At 36.9% G+C, this 26,691-nt stretch overlaps 1 protein-coding gene across 5 annotated transcripts in view; it reads right to left on the bottom strand.

Annotated features, from left to right (window-relative positions):
- Positions 1-26,691, bottom strand: part of smash (smallish) — a 126,431-nt gene that overhangs the window by 37,563 nt on the left and 62,177 nt on the right. For all 5 annotated transcript variants that reach the window (XR_003656040.1, XM_028307213.1, XM_028307214.1 and 2 more), the window contains one exon: positions 24,604-24,743. Coding sequence is in view for 4 of the 5 variants with exons in the window: in XM_028307213.1 (XP_028163014.1) it covers positions 24,604-24,743 (140 nt within the window). In the remaining variant the exon portion in view is untranslated. The remainder of the gene's footprint in view (positions 1-24,603; positions 24,744-26,691) is intronic.

Genomic DNA, 26,691 nt, shown 5'->3' with positions numbered 1-26,691 from the left:
TACATGATTTCTTAGGCTTTCAATCCAAGAAACGTAAAGGTTACAATCCACATTGTCACAATTTCACGTCATAAAAATCACCGAGTTATTTCCGAGTTTATAACGATGTTAGTTTGACTAACACGAGCCCGACATAAACAAATGTGACGCAAGCCGATCAATCATGCGCCCACGCACGTTTCGACAGTGCAGCAAGGTTATGAACTTGTGTGCACTCGCCTTATTAGTACTTGAGTTAATTTTAGATGTTCGTTTGTTTCAGTGACGTCTACTGCTGGACAAAGGCCTCCCCAAGGATTACCACAAGGACCGGTCGTGCGCTGTCTGCATCCAAGAGCTTTCCGCGACGGTGACCAAATCATTAGTCCATCTTCTGGATTTCATTAAAAAGTATTCGGAATCACACAAATAAACAATGATATTAATGAAAAAGATGTATCTACTTGTTTAACTATAGTTAACTATAATAAAACTTGTTAAAAATTAACGTACTACCAAATTCTGCATGTCCTAGACACTATACAAAATTACGAGTACATCACAAATATCCATAACAAATATCACAAATATCCATAACAATAGAGTTTTGCTCACTCTCAAAATAATTTGCTGATTCACCCGTTTTATCGATAATATATCGCAACTGATTTATATTCTTAAAATGTCGAGATTTATTCGCATTTACAACATCACAACTATCAGACGAATGTCGTATTTTGCTGACGATTTCTATAAAAAACGCATTAGCAACAGGTTTGCGTTAATTGAATTTAGATACAGGCTAGAAGCGGCCATTATTAACACCTGAGCTGAGAGAAAGTATTTTCTATAAATAAAAGTGTTGAACTTGGAAAAATTCTCACAGGTTAAAAATAAAAACACACCTGGAAAAAACCTACCAATACAATATGCAGATTTTACGAGGTATCAGAATTAAATGACATAGACCCGTAGCCGTAGAGGATTTCAATGATGCAAGAGTAAGAGACGACCCTGCAAATGGAGGATTAGGCCAACGCTGGCCTGACCGATTGGGAAGACCTTCCAATAAAACCCATAAAGCTCATTTGTTTATGCAAGTATGCCCGTGTCCCAGTATTAACCCTACCGACTGCTTCAGGACAATAAATGGGCCAGTGCTGAGAAGCAGCGCAAGAAACTCAGTCACTAATGTCCGCTCATAGTCTTTGTAACAAAATATGGAGATGCGTAACTACCAGTAGGTATGTCCTTCAGACTCCTGCATGATATATTTAAAGATTCTAAATACACAAAATAATCAGAAATTCCTCAATCTTTTAACAATTCAAATGCGACCTTACCATCACTGAAATAAGTTACAACTTAATTGTTTCATCCTACATCAGCGAGAATGCATTCAGACAGTATGCCTTAATCAAAAGCCCAAGGAGGCATCGGGCGTGGGTTTTGACGAATGATCACATTTTTATTGCATGTTACAAACGCGGATGTATCGCGTAGGGCTGCCAGAATCCTGATCCTGAACCTCAAATCTAAGGAGTTAAATTTCAACCACTCCAACGTGTGCAGATCGCCATAGCGTCAGCGCGATCATAGGCCAATGACAGGTCTCGCGGACTGTCATGGGTCGTAAGCATTATAGCAGATTTTAAAATTTTCAGAAGTTATAAAGGAAGACTGGAGAGTTGGAGACTGAAACAGGCTAGTTTTTAGCGCAAAAGAACATGAAACGGTGAAAAAGGGAATAAAAGTTTGTAAGAATAATCCTGAACAGTTAACGTTTTAGGTATTGTTTTTTGATTAACTACATGATACGTAAGAAATAAAGACCACTACTCGTTCAACCGAAATCCAAGCGACCGAAGCTACGGTCAGAAATTAGTCAGATCATAATATTGTCGACAACCCTATGTAATGTACGTAGGCGTTTGTTACTTTATAAAAACTTTTTGACAGATCTTTTGTTTTTTTGAAAAATAACATGGAACCTCGTAAGTGCGGATTGGGAAATGTTTGTGCCCATGTTTGTTTTTATGTTCGTCGTATTTTACACGGTAATAACAGCCTACGTGGATGTATTTTCGGTGCATCGTCTTATTCGTTCTCCTGATTTATTTGATAGTAATATTCATAAGAACTTGTAAAGGCCTGCTTGTTAAATGTATTTACAAAACTATAGAAAAAAAGTCACTTGATACTTTTACTTTTTCTAAAATTATTTATGATAGTTTCTCTTTCATGTTATTGGGAAATACACTATTTTAATGATTAATGCAATGATTCCAATTGAATCTGAATAAAGATCAAGTTGGCCCAGAGGGCTGAGAAATGAGAACTCCATTTCCTATCCAAAGAAAATGTAGAAATCATAATGTACAATATGGATCAAAATTAAATAGACACCCAACACTAATCTAATTTAATTTGTTTCAGTATGTTTTTACATTCGTTAAAAATTAATGGACCTCATTCCTGTGTGCTGAAATTAAACTTTGTAAGCTACCGCTCCTAGAAAAAATAGAAAACAAAATAGGTAATGAGCTAGATCCATAAGTAGCAGTAGTCACTAAATTCTTAACTTTCCACTGTTCAACAAACAGTTCAAATTACCATTACGTAGAGACGCAAAGTACACAAAATTTTTAAAATCTACGACAAAACAAAACTATAAAGAATATCGTCGTTATAAAAGATAGAGAGCCGCTACCGATGCAATGATATCTAGTATTTTAATAATACTAATAATAAATGAATAATATCGTTTTATGAGTAATATCTAATATTGCTTTCAAATCATTAAGTTTCTACGTTTTAATAAAAAGAAATCCTCCAATTGACATTTTCAAATTCATTCCAACTATCCCAATGAATTATTCAATTCCTATTCCAAATTAATAAAGGGCTTCAATTATGTATAAATCCAAGTAAAAGCTGGCATAAGCTACAGAGCTAAATACGCATTTAAGAATCTGAAAAATACTAATCATGGATAATAATATACAACAGAGAATAATAAAGCAGCAAAAGAAAGGGACAATAGTTAATAGAGTTAACCACGAGCCAACTTTATTATGAAAAGAATTTGAAAATGAAATGACCAAAATGCCGAAAGAAATGAGAGAAGATCAAAAAACGAAACACAAGAAGAACCCAAATAAAATAAAAAAACTAAATACTACGGTCGTTATGGAAATCCTTGGGGAAGACCTTTGTCCAGCAGTGGACGTGCTAAACGAACGAATGATTGAACTAAATAACAACAAATAGGCAATAAGCATTACGTATTTAGACCCAGCAAAAAGGGATTTCTAGTACCCTTAAACCGTTTATTATTAAGTCACATTATCAAGTTTCATACACACAGATTTCCACCCAGTTGTACGTGGAGCGTATTGACCAACCCCACATCCCACTCGCTTCTCAGAACCGCGTTCAATGCGAGATCACTTTCTATGCGAACACTATCATTAGCCGACCGGGGGTGCACTGCAATCGTGATCTTTGATAACATAGGACATGCCGCTTTCGAGAGCGTTAGCCCGAGTTTGCTCGCGTGGGCTGGCTGTGTTAATCGCAAATGTGCAGCTGGGGTGACATAAGAGTTAGGACTGAAAGGGAATGGAGATGAGAAGGATGTTCTTAAAACCACATGGATGATACATTCTGCTCCCAGAGCCATGGCATTGAGAACATTCCGTGTCTGAGATAATTACTACAATTATCGGAACTTGGTGTGAATCGCCCAAGAAAAAATAAAAATGTAAGTCCATGCATTTTTATAGGAATTCGCCCCTTGAAAAGAATCGATTTTAATCGACCCATAACAAATGATTCCTTGGTTAGACCATTTCTACGGCTCCAAGTAGGCCTATTACAGAGCAAAAAGCAGTAGTTCGAAATCGAATCAAGTGCGAGACGCCTAAAGACTCTGTAATTCACTCTGTCAAAATTTATTTAAGTACGAGTAATCTAGCAGCCTGTAATTTTGCTAAAAACACAGTGGGATTTATCACTATGTATTTATTCTGCAAGATTGAGAACTGTTTCAATTTCTCACCCACGTTTACAGGAGCTAAACACAGGTCTGGCCGTGGAATTCATCATTAGGTATTAATGGTTACAGCACATTCCCAAAGGCACAATCCAGCATCCATACTATTTCGCTGTTTACACGCTTTCCTTACCTAGGGCTGATATAGCTCCATCTATCGTATATTTATGACATAACAACGTAGGTTCCAGTTCTAACAATGCTGCAACAAAGTTGCAATCAGTCGATTTTAGATCTTGCCTCGTTGAAACAGAAGCTATGGGAGATGCAGTTGCATCATCTTACGTGCCACTCGTCTATAAAGTGTACATTGTTAAGGATGCAGCCGGCATGTCGTGCGTTATGATTGCAGCCCATACTGGGCTCGATCCTTCCATAAAAGGCGATGCTTCTGCACTCTTGAAATCGCTGCTTCTTGCAGTAGTCAACTCACTGGCATCCCTTTGGGCCAAAGATCGCGGAACTAAATTCTGTTTTAAAATATTTCTTGAATTAATTATGTGAGAACGGCCATTTGTCTCCTCTGATATCTTTGCAAATGTTTTATTAATGCTAAAAACTTTGCGAATGACAAATCAGTCTTTTGATTTATTTATCTTATTTCTATTAGCATCACTTGCGTCATTTATATTGGCAACTTCTGTACAAATTAATGTAATCATTTGCTATTTACATTATTGTGATAAATCAATGTTCATTTAGCATTTGAATGGCATTAATGTCAGAGGTGATTTCTCAAAGATTTTTTAGGTTTTTTGTGTAACTTACTTGTCTATTTCAATTTGGATAAACAGGTTAATTCCAAGGTATACTGAGAACAATACCACAAAGTATTTTTTTAATTCCTTTATCATTGATTGATTGTAGTCACATCGAATCAAAAGAGGCTCTTTGACAACAGACTATTTTTCATTAACCGCTATCAGTTTGTGTCTTAGAACTCTGTAATTAATTCCACATTTGTCAATACTATCAAGTTTCTACATCTAGGGTTCTAGACCATGTTTTGTCACATGGTCTCGATATTTTTGCGCGTACGTTACGCCATGATTTCTCTCGTGTTTTATTACGTATTGTATCATGTTATGTAGAGATCCATCAGTATTATGCGTTTGTATAAATAGGAAGCAATGCTCTTTGTAGTACATCTCAGAATACTGGTAAACAAAGAAATGGCAAAATTTTAATTGGAAGTATGCCTTTTTGGGGCTCTCGTACTCATCTCGGATATGACTTTGGAGCTGTGGGTACTGTAGTGTCTAGAAGTGTTGCAAGAACCTCAATGTCCATATTGTCCATTTATATGTTTCTTTTATATAAAATAGTATCTCAATAATACAAATAAAGACTTAGTACAAACTTGGAATGTACATCTAGTTACTACAATTCCAAAGAACTCGTACAAGTCTATTCTTACAAATTATACTGATTAAGTTAGACTTCAATAGCAGTGGTTAAATCGGTATGTTTACGAGTGCGTTGCGCCTGCGCAAATAGAAGCTGGTTTAATATAACTAGAGCTAGGGCCGGCACTAATAGCCTTTGTATGAACGAAAAAAGCTATTTTATTTCTTCCTTGTTCTTTCTTTCGTTTGAACAGATACTGAAAACGTAGACAGACGTTTGTCCATTAGACATTTTGTTACCCCTATTTCCTATGTTACATTGTCAATAAAAAAACACAATCAGTTTACTTTTTAAAAACACAATCAGTTTAGATAAGAAACGACATTTTTGATTTTACACGAGAACTTAGAGAAATAATGCTGTGCAGTCTTTCTCAGATTAAAGCCATTTTCAGAGGCTCGTTTATTGCAGGTGATCATGCTAAACTTCGTCTAATGAATGTATTAATTTTTGTTGAAAATTCAAAGACTTATTTCCTCAGGTCAATACCCAGTAGAAGCCCTATCTGTAATTCAGTTAGGACAAACAGACAGACGGGCATTAGTGTGTCAATCGCGCTCGTGATTGTGCATCGCTTTCTAGTTCTACCCTCGCTCAATTGGAGCAATTACAGTTTAACTATTGTTTGGAGAGTTCAAAGGGTTTATTGTCTAGATTGATCCCTTATTTGTATTACGATTGTTAGAATCGATAAAGACTATGGTTATGGTTACCAATTCAACAATGTGCCAAACAGTTCGAAAGTTTGTGATACCAGACTTCATCTTCTAACAATGGAATGGACATGACGTTGTGCCCTGCGTGCCCAAACAACTGCACGCGGGAAGATTTAATGAAGGCTACTGAAAACGCCACTCTTGTGGCGGAGTTTTGGGTTGATACTGTGTAGGTTTGTTTTGTTCAACACGACAAGAAGAAGAACAATGGAGTCTGGATTTATGAGCCACCGTAGACAGACATGCCTTAATAGCCCTACGTCATAACGTGTATTCCGAAACACTCGTGTGATTCTTATTCTTTTTTAAACAATATTTCAAATAAACATGCTGTGTGTTCTACTAAAACCTTTTTTGGCACAACAACAAACATACAAAATGTTTTACACTGTGTGTATCTGGGAATAGAACCCAATTAGTCCAGTCATTACGTACATTCAAAAAAGAAAATGAATTTGCGCTTCTAATTTTTTAATATGTTGTAGGGGATACCTAGAAAAGCTTAACTTGAGATTGTCGACCAAGCTTTCCTAGGAGCTTTCGCCGCCATGTTGAAAAAAGGGGTAAAATTTGTTTTTCGGCAATAACTCGGCTATCCGATGAGACTCGAAAATTTTTGTAGGACACTTTTTGTAGCTTTCTTTGTGCTCTACAATAACGCCCGAACCGTTTTTAGCGTATCATGCATCGTTATCGAGATATCGATCGATAAAGTCAAAAATTTTGGACACAAATTATTTCGGAATAATTAAATAATTAACGTCAGATACGTACAACATAACTTCGAAGTAGAGGTGGGCGCCACGCCGGCGCGCCGCCGCCGCCGCAAATTTTTTCACGCCGCCGCCGCCGACGACCAGCTGTCGGCGCGCCGATATACTGATACTGTACAAACTATTTGAAATTTCTTCCTCTCCTATACTGTACTAATTTGTGTTTCAAACGCAGAAGAACTATTTTTTTATTGAGTTGAGCGGCTATTCTAGTTCAATAAAGTCCTAGTATCACTGAGACCGGTACCGAACTATTGTGATCGCCGCTATTTTCCTTACAGTTCGCCTCCGAGTCCTGCATCCATTAGGAATTGCAGTATCTTTTGGGGGGCGATATGTTTTACATCTTGTGGGCTTAGGATGTGTTTGCCCAGGTTTAAGCTCCGCTTGCGCATCAAAGGTACGCAGTCCGTGAGAATGTGTAGTGGCGTTTCATCTGCCTCTTGGCACATCCTGCACGTTCTTGATTCGGACAGTCCTATAGTGGACAAGTGCTTGTTTAAGCTGCTGTGTCCAGTGAAGGCTCGAATTAAGATGCGCATTTTAATCCTACTCAGTCCTATGATTTGCTTAGAGCATTTTCGGTCGTAGGCTTTTATAAGATCTTTGGAATGAGTTAATCCTAGCGTGTCTGACCATGCCTTAAAGGATTTGTTTAAAGAGATGTTCTCCAGGGTCATTCGAGCGAGACTTTTGGGAATGCCACAAAAGGGTTCTGAACCATATTGTGTTCCCTCCGCTCCCGCTCTGGCCAGTTCGTCGGCATTTTCACTGTCCACGATTCCCGCGTGACCTGGAACCCATCTCAGCGTTACTCTGTTACGTTTTCCTAGGGTATTCAGTCGACTCATGCAATTTTCTACCAACTTTGAGGTGATTAAGTTGGAGTTTAAGGCCATCAGCGCGGCCTGACCGTCTTAGTTAATGTAAATTATGTGGTTGGCATAATTTTTTCGCAGGTTAGCTTCCGCACATTCAATAATGGCGTAGACTTCTGAAAGATAGAGGCAAATTTACCCAGGCTTTGAGATAGCCTAAGCTTCGGCTGCTCTCCATACACGTCAAAGCCTACGTTAGTGCCCATTTTTGACCCATCAGTAAACCATATAACAGAAGAACTAACTATAATATTTATTCCTTAATGCCATATAAATTGGTACACAAGGCGAACTTAATAATATACTAATAATTGATTGAATAACTTAATACTAACTATATTAACAGTTAATCAAGTACATTATTCAAGTTACTGCTTGGTCTAGTAAATAATTGATCGCGAGAGGCACCGGTCCCTCTTGCTGTCAAGAAAAAAATCCCCGCCTTCGTCTGGCAGATAACCCACACTATTGTTGAATTCGCGGACTCGCCTCTACACAACACAATCTCCCGCCATTCTAAGTGCTGTGTTGCCAAACCTTCCCATTGTGATATGAGAGGGCTCATTTTGCATCTTTTCGTATGCTGCTTCTGGATATCTTTGTACTTGACAATCTGAGGAGTTGACCGCCATGTTTCCGCTTACCCTCCTCAAGTTCAAAGTAGAAGATTGATTCCTACTACGCTAATTGAGGACGAAAGACGCAGGAGGACAAAGTGACTGACATAGCCCACAGAATCGCTAAAATCAAGTGGCAGTGGGCGGGGCACATATCTCGTAGAGCTGTTGGCCGCTGGGGCAGTAAAGTTTTTGAGTGGCGACCACGAGCCGGAAGATGTTGCGTGGGCATGCCTCCCACTAGGTGGACCGACGATTTGGGGAAGGTCGCAGGAAGTGCCTGGATGCGAGCGGCGCAGCTCGCAGGACGTCTTTCGGCTGAAACGAAAGAACTAACGCTAAGAGAGATGGTTAAGCTAAAGAAATAGTCAAAATGGACCCTCGTAAAGCACTCGTATTTGATCTGATCACCATGAAGTCCATGGTCTTGACAATGACCACACTGAGTGAAAAGAACCTCGCAAGTCTCTTAACTTTGGAAATGATCCATCAGGCTGGCAAGTCGCCTAACGAATTCTCTTATCGCTCAATTAATCTGACATTTGTATTGTTAAAATTATGGAAAAGGATAATTCTTGCTCGTTTATTCCCTTGCCTAAGTATGACCCACGTAATATAGTATACCCGACTATACATTTTGGCAGAAACCATACCAACCACAATCAGTACAATGTTTGGAAAAAAAGCTGCAGAGCTGGAGTACCCCAGGACTCTGTACTTGGTCCGATATTCTATAACATCTACTAGTAAAGTAGCCCAGACACCAGAAAGCTGCGGCATTCCTCAAATGTAACTGTGATCTTAAAGTGACTAGACGGTTGCAATGTCAGCTGCTTGGCTGACCAAGTGGCGCATGTAATTAAGCTCCGAAGTCTCACCATATTATCATTTAAGACGTGAAACTTATCCTCCGGCCAATCTAGACCTCGACACATGCAATCAACCTGTATTAAAATCCTGGACCGTAAGATGACATGGAAAGACCATAAATATAAATAAAACAGAACTGAATATAATATTTCACCGACAGTCAGCTAATCCAACATTAACTATGTGCCTCCAAAGAGCTCAAAAATACAGTCATGTAAAGGGTACTTTTATCGGCACATTGGTACGCTCGCCTTTAGGAAATACACGAGAACCTGATCTCAGCCAAACCCGCTATCCAAATATCAAAGTATCTATGACCAAGAGAGCTAATTTACTAGGGTAAACCACTGCTTTAGTGGCTCAAACCCCAACCAACTGCAAATCACCTGATTAGTCTTGACGACAGATACTAAAAAAGCAGATTAAAAAAAAAACCTAATGAACAAAGGTCAAACAAGGTCACGCCGCCGACGCCGCCGCCGCCGAGGTCAAAAAGTCGGCGCGCCGCCGCCGGCCAATTTTATATCGGCGCCCACCTCTACTTCGAAGGAAAGGTTGCAATCATATTCGACGGTTATCCGACTGATATGACACTCGCTGGAACGAAAACTTCGGAAAGAGTACGACGTTCGAGAAAAAACCAATCGCCGGAGTTCACATTCGATGAGACAACTACTCCAAAAGTTAGCCAGGAGAAGTTTCTCACAAGGGATCAAAACAAGAACCAACTAATACAAATGCTTTGCCGTTACTTAAAAAAAAGTAATTAAAAGTAATTAAATTTTACTTTTTACTTTTTAATTAATTATTTAATTATTTCGGAATTTTTCATATTTATTAAGACCCAAAGAAAAAAAAAGAAAAAAACAAAAATTGTGTCCAAAATTTTTGACTTTATCGATCGATATCTCGATAACGATGCATGATACGCTAAAAATGGTTCGGGCGTTATTGTAGAGCACAAAGAAAGCTACAAAAAGTGTCCTACAAAAATTTTCGAATCTCATCGGATAGCCGAGTTATTGCCGAAAAACAAATTTTAAGCGTTTTCCAAGATGGCGGCGAAAGCTCCTAGGAAAGCTTGGTCGACAATCTCAAGTTAAGCTTTTCTAGGTATCCCTTACAACATATTAAAAAATTAGAAGCGCAAATTCATTTTCTTTTATTTGCCTTTTTTTCGGACGAAATGACTGGACTAAATAGCTTTTAGATGTGTCGAGTCAACCTTTATCCAGAATGAGAAAACTGTCACTTAAAGCGGTAAGAGACACGTTTTACTAGCTGTTAATGCGTGAAGAAACTTTCAATTGTGACTTCACACTATTTTATATCTCAGTAGTCGCTTTAAAACCATATAACTGCTAATTAATTTAATTACGACCATTAAATACCAGATCATAAGATAATTAATGAAGGAAATACTCGTAATTTCACAATCGGAAAATCTTCATTAAATCAGTAATTAAGTTTAAACGTCTCATAAAATAGTGCTTCCGAAGGCTTGTTTTATGCTTTAGAGATTTAGATACAAGTGAACTTGTGACTTCTTTAATTAACACTGATATAAATTAATTGGTAATCACTATACAGTCAGTGGCACACGAATGTGCACACTTTAGACAATATCTTTAGATACTGAGCTGAAGAGGATATGACGCTGGTCAGACGATTGACTCTCAAATCCTCCATTTGCCTCTAGTAAATTAGAGAGGGACGTGCTCCTGCAAAGGACCTGCCGATTCTCTTTACTGTAACTCCTGAGCAACCATGATCCTAGCTAGACTTTAAACTGAGTTTATGAAGGCTGAGTTAGTTGAACGTACAAAGATACTAAGATTAGGGAGCAAGACTTCTAAAACATATGTACCTATGTTCTTCTGATTAATTTCGTTGCGGGTCCAATGACAGTTTAACATTTCCCCCGGGACAAACTTGACCTTCACTGGTTGGGTTTTTATTCGCGGTCAAGCTGTAGATCCTGGCTACACAGGAGTTGCAGCGGTGGGTACGAGAGGTGGGAATATTCCCGTTTTGTTCTAAAAAATGTGATCCCAGGGAACCATTGGCAACTATAAAAATTATTTGACAAACAAGACCCTCGCAGGCTCAAGATACTCGTAAACTAAAATCATTATCATTATTAATGACAATCAACACAATAAAGCGACACCTCACGGATCTGTCCGCGGTCTATTTACATACATTAGCGTATATTAATAATGCAAAGTTTATATTAGTTGTTTTGGACAGTTCTACCAATAAATTACAATCAATGGAGAAATATTGCTGAATTAACTAAGAGTTTCTTAATTTATTTGACAAATGTTGATACGAAACAGTTTATTATTATATTCAATCAAGATGGGACTTCGTATAATAGGTATTTATATGCAAAATCCTTTAATTTGTCTCTGATAAATTACGCCCGTGTTCACAAACATTACTATGAGGTCTCATAGTGTGACACACGATCCAATCACAGAGCTCTATTCAACGCTGTGCGTTCGATTTGCTGCTTCACTTAAGCAAGCATCGTTTGTGAATACGGCGTTAGGGAGGGCTGTGCTCCTGCATTGGATAATGGTGTAAGTCTATTCCTGTATGTAAGGTAGATAACGGCCATCTTGACATGCACGGCGCCATCTTGTTGCCCCAACATCGTGATAAATCTTAAATGTTCCTAGCATTTACAGCGACAAATGACCACTGCATGTAATGCCGTCCATCTGTCACTTTCGTTATCGTCCAATGAAATCAAATTAACAATTCAAATGAGGAGACAAGTTTCACTCTTCATCACAATCTTAACAGGTGATTACCATGGGTTAATGATGAAAACGCAATGGCAACGTTTAGCGATCGCATCAAAGTGCCGATTCTGGCATCCTTTTCCTATTTTTGAGATGTAAAGTGAAGCAACAGTGATATAAAACTGTCGAAATAAGTTTACCCTGTTTTAAGACTGTAATTTAATAAGTATCTAATGCAAAGAACGCTTGTTTATAGTCAGTTGTTCGTGTGCAATCTTTAATTTTTTTTTTTTTTTTTTTTTTATCCACAACGAGGAAGCTCTTGACCTATATCTCACCTGATTAATTACGAAGATATGCAAATGAAACACTTTTGTGTCGATTCAGTCATACCCTGTGTAGACGTAGAAACTTTTTACTCGAGTGCGCCAGAAGGAGGGTTATGTTTGTGTCTTGACACCATAGCACTCATTCACACTCAGTCATGGTGTGTCGTGTCGCTAACAAAATGTATCTACGTTTGCGTAGCCCCTAAAATAAATAAATAATTTTCCGTAAACCAACATAAATATTAAATATCACACAAGTCACTCAACGCGAATAGAACGTCTCAATTTGCTATCACAAATCGGACAATTACTGAACAACAGTTGCAAAACTGACATCCTGCAAGATATTACAGATTTAATACGCCAATTTTGTATTGTTCGGTGTAAACTTGATTCTGTTGTAAGCAAATAAAGTCTACATTTGAATGAAGCTGGGGAGGGATATTTTGTAATGAAATGAAGTTTTATAACTTGCAAGATTATAGTACATGCAAGATCAGTAGGTTCAAAGGTTTGTAATGTTTTTAGATAGGTGTGAAGGCTGCTAAGGTGAAGTGGGGTCAGTGAATCAATAGACACCCATAGATAAAATACCATGCAAAAGAGGAAAAACCTTGGTGCTGGACCGTGACAAGAATTAAAAATAATAATAAAGGAGAGTTAAGGTAGGAGAAAGAAGAATACTTTACAATAAAGGATGTTGGGAAATAGCTAAGGCAGAATTAATTAAATAATAAGCTGATATTTGCGGTCTTTGACGTCCTTAAGTCCTGTCCCAGTATGCAGTCTACTGGGACAAATCAATTGATAGAAAGGTAGACGTGTCTCACATATCTCACATTAGTATTCGATAGAGACATAGAATTTAGCGTCAAAGAGAGACGGTCTTATTATAGTTCCATAATAACAAATATTAATTTAATTAAGTCTCCATTTTGACCAATGTTCATTCAACTAAAATAGTAAGACACGGGTCTTAACGCGACGTTTATTAATGAGTTACATTTGTACTCACAGCTTGACGTTTCGGCTGCTATGCTGCAGCCGTGGTCACAAACAGACTGATGGCGGCTTGCGGCGTCGTCCGTCGTTCGGGCGGGCTTGAAAATTTTCAACTACCCTCATATTGTCATTTGTTACACTACAACTAGTGATGTTACCACGACACACAACACTCACAGTATCCATTCACAAAGTTCATTCAGACAGACAAACTGAAAAGCCTTTAGTACTGGCTTTGGCTTTAGCGGTCCTACTGTACTAAATTCTACAGTATAAAAGGCTTGTCGTCTCGCTATCTTAATACATAGTCATCATGTCACAGCATTGAATTTCATAACCTCATTTTCTTAAGAATTGCAACAAATAGTTGCGATTACGGTCGATCAGGTTGTTACTAGACTTCTTGCATCAACTCATTTGAATTTGACTATTCTGGGGATCAAATCTAAGACCTTTAAGATAGAGTAACTTAATAATACATATAAGTTACATGAGACTTTGATGACCACTCCATAACACAAAACGATAAAGTGAGTATACACTAGCTAGAGCATTTCTATGTAATGTAATGTTCTTGTGAATACTTCAATACAGTTAAAATGTACGACGTTTGGTTCGTTAAAGGGTGATACACTAGACATTTCGTAGAGCGGATCGTTCTGTTACAAGTAAATACTCTAGCTATAGTCTATACTCACCTTATAAGTCCAAACAAGCAGACTCGATGGCACATCAAGCGTGACAGTGCCACTACAAAAATCTACCTTACTCCACAGATAATAAGGTTAAATTCTAGATAGCTCGATGTGCTCTTAATCCTAAAATAGAGGCAGACGGATGTGGTTTTCGGCGTGGAGCAAACAAAAGATCCCTAAGGATACTGTGACATGTTCCTGCGGTTGCTGCCTTTAGAAGGGCGACAGAAGAGATTGGATTACACATTTGTAACGAGTACTTTTGTTTTTACAACTAAATTATGTCTCATGTCACGTCGTTCAATGACGGTGACTGAGTCGTTTAATCTGAAGAATGGAACGGAAACGTCCATTTTCATAAGTCGTATATTTTTGTTAGGCATAAATCAAGATCTGAAAGGACACCCAGCTAATCATTTATTAAAGCGTAGATAACCCGTACGTCTACGACAATAGAAACAATAGTTTTGTAAATCGTTACCTACGTATGACTAGTATTTAGTAGTTTAGTATTTACATATCAATAAAAAAAAAAGTTAGATATTTAACTATCCCAAAAATAAGTTAAACGCGTTTGTCGTTTCCTTATTATATCAGAAATAGGACAGTCGAATTTATGATTAAAGAAAGTTAATAATCAACCAGACATTACAAAAATATTAAAATATATTTATGTTCATATAAATCATACCTACTTTACAATTATGTGAAATATTGTTCAGTCATGTAAGGTTTTAAATTAATTTAATTGAATATGATTTAAACAAAACATGTGAGTATGTCAAGTTAATTCGGTTTTATTATCCTATTATCATATTTACACAACATAAAATTGATATTTCACATAACTCAGGCATTTCTGTCAATTATAATGAGAGAGCGAAATTTATACGTAATGTATGCAATGTTTGTGATGCCTCTTTAAATTCAATTTATGCTTCAAGATAAGCAAATACAAGGCAAATACATTACATGTTTAATTGAATACATTTCCAAAATTTAAATCAATTGCAGTGCTCGATACATAAAGATGATGTATTAGAAACCAAGAATATTGAGTAGGTATTATTGACTAACAGAAAAAGAGGCTAACAAAGGTGACTGTGTTTCTTCCGCCACTTCTTCTCAACACCAGCCCAATGTTGTCCCGAAGTGGTTGGTAGCTAGGGCAGGCAAGCTATATTTGGGACGTGTACCTATAAGCGCGTCCTGGAAATGGCCTAAGTTAACTTGTGCTGATGTGGTGCTTTATGACAAACATGAATGTGGCTATCTATACTGCATACACTTATCATAAGGATCTTCTTGCCCACACAATTCAATGCCAATGCCATAGACTATAGATAGACGAAGGCGTGATGAGGAATTAAGGCCGCCATTGCATGCAAATGCACCGGGCGGACCCGAAGTAGGGCACTAGTCTGCGGAACAATAGTATACCGATGACACATGGCTTTAGAAAGCAATAAGCATTGAATGCAGTGATAGACTCTCAATCTATGACTTAATTTCTTTAACGCTGTCTAAGATCGAGACATCAGATCAATATCAAAACTACATACTTTCAAAATCATGTACCTATCCAGCAATCCTAGTAAGATGCATCCTGAATATTATCTAATAATAATAATAATGTACTATGTATAATGAAATAACACCAACCAAAGAGCAAGACAGGTTCTTGGGGAGGTCTTTATCCAGCAGAGGACATCATTTTGACTGTAACAAACGAATTATCGAAACCAGTCGCAGTTTCTTGATAAAGAATTTGAGGTGCAATTTACTGGCAAAACTGTTAATAACATTCCTACGATTAATTTAAAATAAAAATCAGTTTTCAAACATAAAACATAGACCAACACCCCATTAAAATATGTTTTACTTTATTTATCAGCTAATGAAGCATAAAATGACACCGCTATCTTGTGTCTACTTTCCTTGAACTAGCGAAGTGGTCGGCCGACAGGATGTTTGTTCGTGTGACAGTATAAGGGAATAGTAATATAATTGTACAACAAACCCCTTGATATTGATAAGCGAGCAATACGATACTCGCACTAAAACCATTTCGACTTCGTGACGATGACATTTGTACAAATCACGTCCTTTGAAGGCCCCCAGACGCATCATTCCTTAGATCCTTGCTATATCTCTACTTCATTCCAATCATCAAACTCTGAATCAACGTCATAATTAGTGTCTGGTCCGCTAAAAGATTCATTTGTTTACACCTTTTCAAACACTCAAGGATTTCCAAAATAAACTCTCCTGCGCTACTTGCTTCTAACCTTTATTATGGTCGTCGGTCCATGGAGTCTTGAGTTTAACAAAGTGTACCTTTCATTGGAATTCAAATCCACAGATTTATAGAACTTCCTCCAGGCCAGACAGCCGTCTATTCAATTCACGAAATTTCCACCCAAATCTTCAAAAACACCCATCAAAATGTTACTATTCGCTTACAACTATGGCCGTGCATCGATCTCGACATAAAGAACTAACAGATTGATGTATGGAATAATCAGTCACACATTTATTGGCGAACGAACCGTTAATGTCACTGGTAAAGGTATCCATCATGTATGAATGAAATCGAGCCTTTCCATCAAGGGCTTGGAGGAAATTCATTTTTTAATTATAGCAATAAAATTTTAATTATAATCATTAAGGTAAACGAAAGTCAATGAAGACAACTATCTTGAAGGGATACATTCGCAATTGAGGTTGATAATGAGAATGTTATATAAACTCAATTTAATGTTTAATGTCTTGTTTCCATAATATTCCTTACTAATATTATGGAAACAAACTCTCTAAAGACCGATCTTTACATTTGTATAGGAAAGTGCGCATTTTGCGAAGTGCACGTTCTGCGTCATGCCCGTTTTGTGCAGTGTGAACTAGAGTGCAATGTGTTTGAGCACGACCCACTATAATTTACCACAAAAATGGAGGATTTCAGCCTACACAAGACGGGTTGTAAGTGAAGGCCTGATTTTGTCCTCTAGTCGCCTCTTACGACATCCACGGTAACAGTGTCTTATCGGTTTTATAGTTATTTGAATTATTATACTAATTACGGTATTGATACAGCGCATGCGCGGGTGTCAGGAGAAAGTTTGCGACAGTAAATTATTAGTGTTAATAAATGTGAACATGTCATTTTCTATTTATACTCTAGAGCTGATGTTGGTGAGGTGGGAATTAATGTATAAATAATAATGTTTAAAGCTTTTTGTCACGCCCCCTTCGCATTTCCTCTTGGTGCGGAGCATGGTGGTGGACCGACGACATCATTAAGGTAGCAGAAAGGCGCTGGACGCAGGCCGCTACCAACCGGGCAACATGGAAAGCATTGGGGGAGGCCTATGTTCAGCAGTGGACGTCCTATGAGCATGGGCGGGCAGTTACTTTACAAAATGTGTTCTACTGAAGAATCATTACTTTATTATATTAGTAATCAAAATCAAAATCAAAAAATCAAAATCAAAAATATTTATTCAGTTTAGACCACAAGTGGCACTTATGAACGTCAATAGAAAATAATAAAAAAAGAAAAAGGTAGCCCTTATGGGGCACTTTACATGTCTCCTTATCTTTTGGGCCCTACCAGCGCTTCGAGACAAACATATGGCAAGTGCTGAGAAGAAACGCCGGAACAAACTCAGTCACCACTTATTGCCAGGAATTATCTAACGGTAAGAATAGTCAAATTTAAGTACATCAAATATGTGCAGACTGAACTGACCACGCATCCTTGTCATCAATATAGTCTCGAACCTTGTAGTACCCTTTGGACATAAGGGTATTTTTTATATGTATCTTAAATTTGTTTATTGGCAATTCGACAAGGTTGTGTGGTATTTTGTTAAATATGGTAATACATTTCCCCAAGAATGAATTACCTATCTTATGCAACCTAAATGATGGAACAGCAAGTTTATTCTTATGTCTCGTGTTAAATGAGTGGACGTCACTTTTCTTAGTAAATAAATGTATATGTTTACGGACATACATAATGTTATCAAATATGTATTGCGAAGCCACAGTCAATATATTGATTTCTTTAAAAACTTCTCTAAGCGAGTCACGTGGTTTAAGACCGTATATTGCCCGAACAGCTCTTTTCTGTAAAATGAAAATTGATTCTATGTCTGCTGCTGAGCCCCACAGTAAAAGACCATAAGACATAATACTATGAAAATAACTAAAATATACAAGCCTTGCTGTTTCAACATCAGTCAAGTTTCTGATCTTTCTCACCGCAAAGGCAGCTGAACTAAGTCTTCCCGCCAAGGCAGCAATATGGGGGCCCCATTGTAATTTACAGTCTAGGGTAATACCTAGAAAGACAGTAGAGTTTATCAGTTCAATGCGTTCATTATTTACTGTAATATTAGTATTAACTTGTTTGACATTAGGCATAGTGAATTTTAAACATTTGGTTTTTTTTGCGTTTAATAGCAAATTATTAGTTGTAAACCAGTCTAATACTTTGGAAAGAGCATTATTCACGTCGTCAAATATTTCCTGACGCCTGTCAGTTTTAAAAATTAAAGAAGTGTCATCAGCAAATAATACTATCTCACAAAGGTCCTTTGAATAAAAAGGTAGATCATTTATATAAATCAGAAAGAGCAATGGTCCCAGTATTGAGCCTTGGGGCACTCCCATTTTTAGGGGGGCGCCCGAAGAGTTAGTTCCGTGAATATTTACTTTTTGTAATCTGTCTGAGAGGTAAGAGTGTAATAGGCTTAAGGCCTTGCCTGATACGCCATAATGTTCTAGCTTAAATAACAGAGTTTGATGATCAACACAGTCAAACGCCTTCGATAAGTCACAAAATACACCAATAGCATCTTTTTTCTCCTGCCAAGCATCGAAAATGTGTTTGATAAGAGCAACCCCTGCATCGGTCGTACTTTTCCCTTTTGTGAACCCATATTGTTTTTCATGAAACAGTTTATTTAAGTTAAAATGAGACAGTAGTTGATTGAAAATAATTTTTTCAAATATTTTACTGAGCGCAGGTAGTATCGATATAGGTCTAAAGTTGGATGGGTCACTTTTGTCTCCTGCTTTAAATAATGGTATGATTTTACTATGTTTCATCAGGGTAGGGAACTGACCTTCGTTAATACATTCATTAAAGATATGAGCTAAATGGGGAGCTATAAGAGGAATGATGGGTTTTATTATGTCTGTTGATATGCCCCATATATCCTCTGTCTTTTTTATATTTAGTTCTTTGAAAGTTTTTATAATAACTATGGGGTCTATTTGTCTAAATTTTAATGGGCTATTGCAAACATCAACACAACCCTCGAGAAGAGACATTGCCTGATATGAACATGAATTAAGATTGCTTGTTGTTATGATTGGTACATTTGAGAAGTAACCTTCGAATGCGTTTGCTACCTTATCATTGCATTTAATATACTTATTATCAATTTTTAATGCGAATGTGTCATCCCGAGATATAATTCTACAAGTTTCTTTATTAATACAATTCCAAGTAGCTTTAATTTTGTTGCCAGAGTTTTTAATTTTGTCACGTATGTAAATAGATTTTGCCATAGTACAAACTTGTTTAAAAACTTTTGAGTATTTTTTTACATATTCTATAAAGTCCGGGTCGCTACTATAGGCTTTTCTACCATATAATTCAAACATTTTTTTCCTACTAATATAAATACCTACTGTAGCCCAGTCACTGAATTTAGTTTTATTGTTTTTAATAATAATTGTTTTCTTAGGAAAAGTTTTATTGAACTCATTTTTAATTTCAGTTGGAAACTTTAATGGCCAAATCATGGCAGTCAAATTGACTTGTATATTGACCTCTTGCCATATAAGTATTTGACTTCATTGATGTAGTCAAAATATATAACACAGTATAAAACCAGTTTAAGAAACGATATTAAAGTATTAGGTAAGTTTTAATCAATAAATAATGGCAAATTGATGCCAAAATAATTAAATTCTAATTAGCTTTGACGTCAAAAAGAACTAATTATAGACTTGCTAAACTTGTTATACCAACCTCAACATAATTAAATGCATTTAGGACAACCGCAAAACAATTTAATATTCTAAAAATAAACAAATATGACTCTATTATTAGCATTAAGAGAGGTATCAATCAATATCGTTTCATATACGGACAATAGAACAGTAGCCTCATTACTGTCAATCCCAACTAATCCCATCCCAACTAATATTATAAATGCGAAAGTAACTCTGTCTGTCTGTCTGTCTGTCTGTCTGTCTGTCTGTCTGTCTGTTACGCTTTCCCGCTTAAACCTCGCAACCGATTTTGATGAAATTTGGCATAGAGATAGTTTGAGTCCCGGGAAAGAACATAGGATAGTTTTTATCCCGGTTTTTGAAACAGGGACGCGCGCGATAAAGTTTTTCTGTGACAGACAAAATTCCACGCGGGCGAAGCCGCGGGCGGAAAGCTAGTAACTTATAATATAGTGTGTTAATTAGTTTAGTCAGAAATAAATTAGAAAAATACTTTTGATCCAGAATTTTTAAAAAATATCGTAATAATGATATTGAGATTAGGGTCGGTATACGGGACTATTCCCGCCTCTCGTTGCCACCCCTGCAACTCCTGTGTAGCCAGAATCTACAGCTTGACCGCCAATAAAAACCCAACAAATGAAGGTCAAGTTTGTCCCGAATGAAAGTTTAACTGTCATTCGACTCATATGTATGTCGACAACATATTATAGGAGGAGTTCAAAGTTAAGGTTGGGGCAGATATAGATTTCAGCTTTTAAATTATTACCAACCTTTCCCTTACACTATGTAAACCAGCCGGGCTAAGATGCGCGCCGTGATATACTTTATCGACGTCAAAATGTATGGGCAAAATCGACAAAATTGCGTGATAACCGCTTATCGCGGCGCGCATCCTAAGCCTACAGATGTTATAACAGAGAGAACATACCGTATCAAAACCCATTGTTCCATAATACGAGAACAATCAAGCAACCCAATTGGGTCCGGTCAGCTGACCGAGCCGGACGTCCGGTGACGTAATCAATTGTGACGAAATCATAATTGATTTGAAATTATGTAAAAGTGAACTAACCAATAATTAGAAGTCACTAAAACACTCAATTTTACCCCATAAAAACCCAATTAGTTCGCAATCAAAAGAAAATTAGATTTGTAGTTTCTCTAAAATTAATTAATGGTTAGTCAATCGCATCAAATAATATGTTTTAAGTCAAATCGATGGGAGGTTTCAGGTTTATCAGAACCAACTACCGCACCTTACCTAAAGCTAAAATCAGATCCAAAAATATTATAATGATTACTCGTTTTTAACCGCGACTTCACCCGCGTGAGTTTTTCATAGAAAGACTCCAGCCATGTTCCTGTTTCAAAAGCCGGGATAAAAACTATCCTATGTTTGCCTTGGGTCTCAAACTATCTCCGTACCAAATATTATACAGAATACCAGATCGGTTCAATGGTTGGTGAAAGATTAGATAGAGTTACTATCGCATCTACTATTAATTCGGATTTTTTAATCGATGCGCGCGCGCACGTAACCCGATCACTCGCGCGACGGCCGCTGGGCGGGACGGACGTAACCGACACCGGTCGAAAGTAGATTTCCTTTCGGAGAAAATATGAAAATAGTTTCACTAGAAGGAATAGTTATACGATACTTACTATACAATGAAACAGGGATGAACATTAAGATGTATGAAAGAATGTTATAAAAGCAACGGTTTTGCAACTTTTATCTTTTGCAAACTTTTAGCAACTGAAAAGTTGCTGAAAGTGATTGTAATGATAAGCATCGCTATTCAATGCAGACGCACTCATGTTACAACTGTTTTGTTCCTGAACAGCGATTAGGTACTAAATCATATCTACCGTGTTAAAGTTCGTTGATTTAATTTATGTTCCGAAATATGATATGTAATTAATTCTAACGTAATATGAAGATAAATTAAATTTTTAAAAGCAAATGATATAATACAAGCTCTATATATCGCAAAGTATAATAGAAACTGCAGCTAACCACACGAGTCAATGACACCAATATTGTGTTACAAGCGCAGCCAGTCGATAAGCTTCTATACACTAGCCTAGAACTTGCCATATGCTGAATGTGAGCGATATATTCGTTTCAGACAAAAATCATGTCAAACATGTACGTGTTACACCCACTTCTCTGAATGATGGAGACTACACTCGAAGTTGTTGACAGTTATGTATACCTGGGACAAACAGTCCAGTTAGGTAGGCCCAACTTTGAGAAAGAGGTCAGTCGTCGAATCCAGCTCGGCTGGGAAACAGGGTCCGAAATACCGCAGTGTCTCAAGACAAAAGTCTTTGACCAGTGTGTGTTGCCAGAATTGCCAGTGATGGACTGATGGTATACGGATCTGAGACGTGGTCACTTACTATGGGCCTCATAAGAAGGTCACCCAAAAAGCAAGCGAAATTATGTCTAATAGAAATCGAACGATCTGATTCTATAAAAGTCTAGAAGGAAGTAAATATCTTCAATAAATTAGACAAAATTTAAAAATAAAACTATTGTTATATTATTACAGACTACAAAATTTATTGGAAAATAAATTATCGTAATAAGTGTTTATATCAACTTCAATAAAATAAATATTAATAGATGTCGACTATAAAAATATTGATGCTGTTAATAATCTCATTTTGCGTGATCAAATAAATATTAGTCAACTTTTTTATAGATCATACAAAAATATATTGACGTGTTATTAATAAATTAATTATTACTTTATTAAGTGTATTATATCACAATTTCTGCTTGTTCTGTTATTGTAATTAAGCAAGCACTCGATTTAGTTATATCTCAGATAGCGATCTCGTTTACAAATTCTAGATTTGTTACACTATCTGCATAATGAGTAAACTGGACTGTGACTAATTGTAGAAGATTAACTTGTACAACAATTAAGTTTAACTGGTCCAGTAATTGAAACTGTTAAGTGGGTTTTTGCATAGACCAAATTTTACTAAGAATGCCAACCTGTTTTTACGTTTCACGTGAACTGTAATTTTCGTAATAACAACATAATAGGACATCATTTTCAATTTTGGAACATCACAGAAAACAAAAGCACATCTAAATCTGATATCACAACAACACAAACTAAAACACACACTCACACGACTTCAACTTTAACTGACAATGCCCAAATCGCAGTAATAGGTACCGCCATAATAATGCACCTTATGAAAATGCCGATCGTGACCAATCACGGTGACATAACCAACCTATGATTACAAATAATAGAATACCTTACTGCGAAATAAAAGATGATAATGACCAAGGGCGTATGTGCGGTGCGTATGTGAACTTCATGAGGCAATCGTAAGAAAGCAAATTTATTATTTGTAATAGCAATGATCGATTGCATTAGTATGTTATTAGGTTAGATATGAGATAGGTAATTTCGTTATTTGTATATTGGATGAAACGAAATAACTGTGTGGCAAGAAATTCCGCGAAATATAGATTGAAGATGATTAATGGGTATACGATGTGGAAAATTTATGATGACATTACTGGCGAAGGTACGTTTGAAGTCACTTCGAATGAAATCGGTGTTAAATTCGAATTACGAGAAAGTCACGGTGATAATATTGTTTATGATGCAAACGTATCTGTCAGCGATTTAATTGAAAACATCAAAACTGCAAGTAAATAAATTATACCGATCCAGACAGATAGTAAAAGGCGCTAGATATATCAATAATAACCAAAGCAGTCCAGCCTGTTGGAGTTTATCTTGAAAGTGACAAGGAAATCCTGTCGACTAGTGAAAATAAAAGCAAATGAAACCTTTTAAAACTATTCATAATATCAAAGGGCTGCGGAAGTCAGATGGCAATCGATCCTAGAGCTATGCAAACCAGATCTGCCGGATATATGTAAGATAACGGTCGCACCCTGGATAGAAATTGCTGAAGCAGTCTAGAATGATGCTGAAAAAAGCAGGCATATTTATTTAATGGAATTTGGTTAAATGTAGCGCTTATCTTTTCATTCAAAATTAAACTAAAGTAAGAATAAACCCTTCGTCTACCACGGGCTTGCTCTTGATCAAAATCTTACCCCAGAGACAGTAGCAAATAGTAATGTTGTTACAATGATAGATTTATGATGCCTATTCACTTACGCTTTTTAGTTTTCAGTCTATTGCCACCTCTTAATGCCACTGCTGCAATTCCTGTGTAGCCAGGATCTACAGTTTGACGCAACCAATTTAGGCCCTAAACTTTTAACATTCATAACATAATCAAATGTTTCAATGTTTTTGGATCATAAGACAAGCTAATAATAACGTTAAAAATATAGTGGGAAGTGTGGGAACTATATTCCCACTGCCGTATATCAAAATATTGTGGGAATTTCCCACTTCCGTATGGTGGGAACTATATTCCCACCGGTTAAGAACCAACTGGAGAGGCTGTTCTAGGCAAAGCAAACTAATTTTAGGCTATTTTTAGTTTCTCTCTTACCTTTCCTCCAGCATTTCGTTGAAGGTCTTGGATTTGGCTCTGGGCTGCGTGGGCTCGTTCTCCATCCGCCGCACCTCCACGCACCGCTCGATGATGTGCTCCACGCGCTTCCGTCTTGACGACTTCCAGTTGTCCAGGTTCTGGAAAGAGGAGAAGGATAAATAAATATAAATTGTCTGCAGTATCTTCAAATTCAAAACGTTTATTGCATGTCACATTACAATATTATAGTGGTAGTCTTAACAATGAGTTGGCCATTGGCCATTGACTGAAGCAGATTGTACCATGATTACTAGATAAACCTACTTATATATACATATATGTCTATACTATTCATGACTTATTGAAATCATTGACACAAAAAATCATTGGGGGAGGCCTGTGTTTAGCAGTCTTAGTCTGATATGATGATGATGATTCATGACTCCCGAGTATAAATTCTTGTTTTCATTTGTATTTAACGTTTCGACTACTTAATTCAGCCCTTATCAGAACTTTTTATTTCATGACGAGATTATCTAGTTTAGTTATAATAAATGTTTGACTATTTTCACCAATATGTAAATATCATTTCCAATATTAACATTTCTGCCAGCGATATTACGAGTACACTTATCTCAGAATTGGACCAGCTCTTTCCCATTACTCATTCAAAAGGAATATAAATCTAGAATATACGTCTCATAGACTACCGAGAAGGATTGGTTCGGGTGAATATACATAGATTTTCAGACCATTTAAATTCATCGTATGGCCAGAGCAAATCTGCGGTCAAGATCAGAATCACAATGAAAAGTGGTTAACGTAAATCTTTTGCAATTTATTATTGACCTATCGCTATGGTATGGTTATCAATTGTCTATTGTAAAATGTTAAGGTTTACTGTTGGCAAAATCAATCAGCCGAGCTAGGATGCGCGTCGTGATAAAATCTTATCGATGGTTTTAGACGACAAACGTATGGGCGTAAAATCGATAAAATATAGGCCACTGGTGTGGTCATTAACACAATAACAACCCAAAAAAAAAAGAAAAAAAAAACAAAGATGAGTGAACCTAAACGATTGGATTTCAAGTTAAAAGCTGAGATTCTGATTTTAAAAATAAAATCTGGAAATTGTATCTGACAGTTTACTTTATCGACGGACCAAGGCAACGGAGAGAAGGTGAACAGGAAGGGCTAACAAGTTTTTATAGAACAGTATTTATACTGTTTTTCGACTGTTTAAGTAAATAACCGATAACTTAAGTATTTTACAGCTGGTAAATGACTCTACATTTTACATAAATATTCATACTGCAAAAATTTATCAAGATAAAAAGAATAATTTATAAGCCTGTAAGTCGACCGAAGCCAGGTAGCGCTATTTAATAGTACGGCTTATTTTACTCAATTTGTATGATACTCATAGTTAAAGTAGTTTTCACCCGAACGGTCACTTAGCAAAGTCAACTTTGAAGTTGTACTACTCAGGCTGGGTTGCACCATCTTACTTTAACTTTGAAAAACGTCAAAAACCTGTCAAATTCCATACAAAAACATCGTTTATGGTTTTAGTTCCGTTAAAGTTAGGTGGTGCAACTCAGCCTTAAATACTTTAATTATAACTAGTGTAAGCAGTCCACTTTAATATCAACCAACTTTGTAAAGATTCAGAGCTAAATGCTACTTTATTTTATGAACCAACTTCTCAGAAAGATCTATCTAGGATGCATGGATTTCGGACGACAAATGTATGTCTTTATCGTCAGAATCGACAAATTCCTCGATAACACTATAGTCTGATTTTCGCGCATCCTTGTCTAACTGTATAGATAATAGTTTATCTACTAACTTTCGCCACCTCCTCTTTTTCCCAAGGTCACCAGCTGTTCCCAGCGGATCCGTCCATGACCTAACGCAATGCACCGAATGCAATAAACATGCGCACGCATCGACTGATTGGCATCACGCTGCGAGTGCGCTTCGTGCCTGCATTTGCAACAATGGAGGTGTTTGATCCTAAAAAGGTTGTTTTTGAATCGTGATGGAAATTAGATTCAGTGAATTAGAGAGGCGGTACCGTCTAGAATTCTTAGATAGTGATTT

This window comes from Ostrinia furnacalis, unplaced genomic scaffold, assembly GCF_004193835.3.
Source record: "Ostrinia furnacalis isolate ACB-3 unplaced genomic scaffold, ASM419383v2 OfSCF2106, whole genome shotgun sequence".
Lineage (NCBI taxonomy): Eukaryota > Metazoa > Arthropoda > Insecta > Lepidoptera > Crambidae > Ostrinia > Ostrinia furnacalis.
Note: the sequence above shows the minus strand (reverse complement) of the source record. Positions and strands in the feature narration are given on the sequence as shown.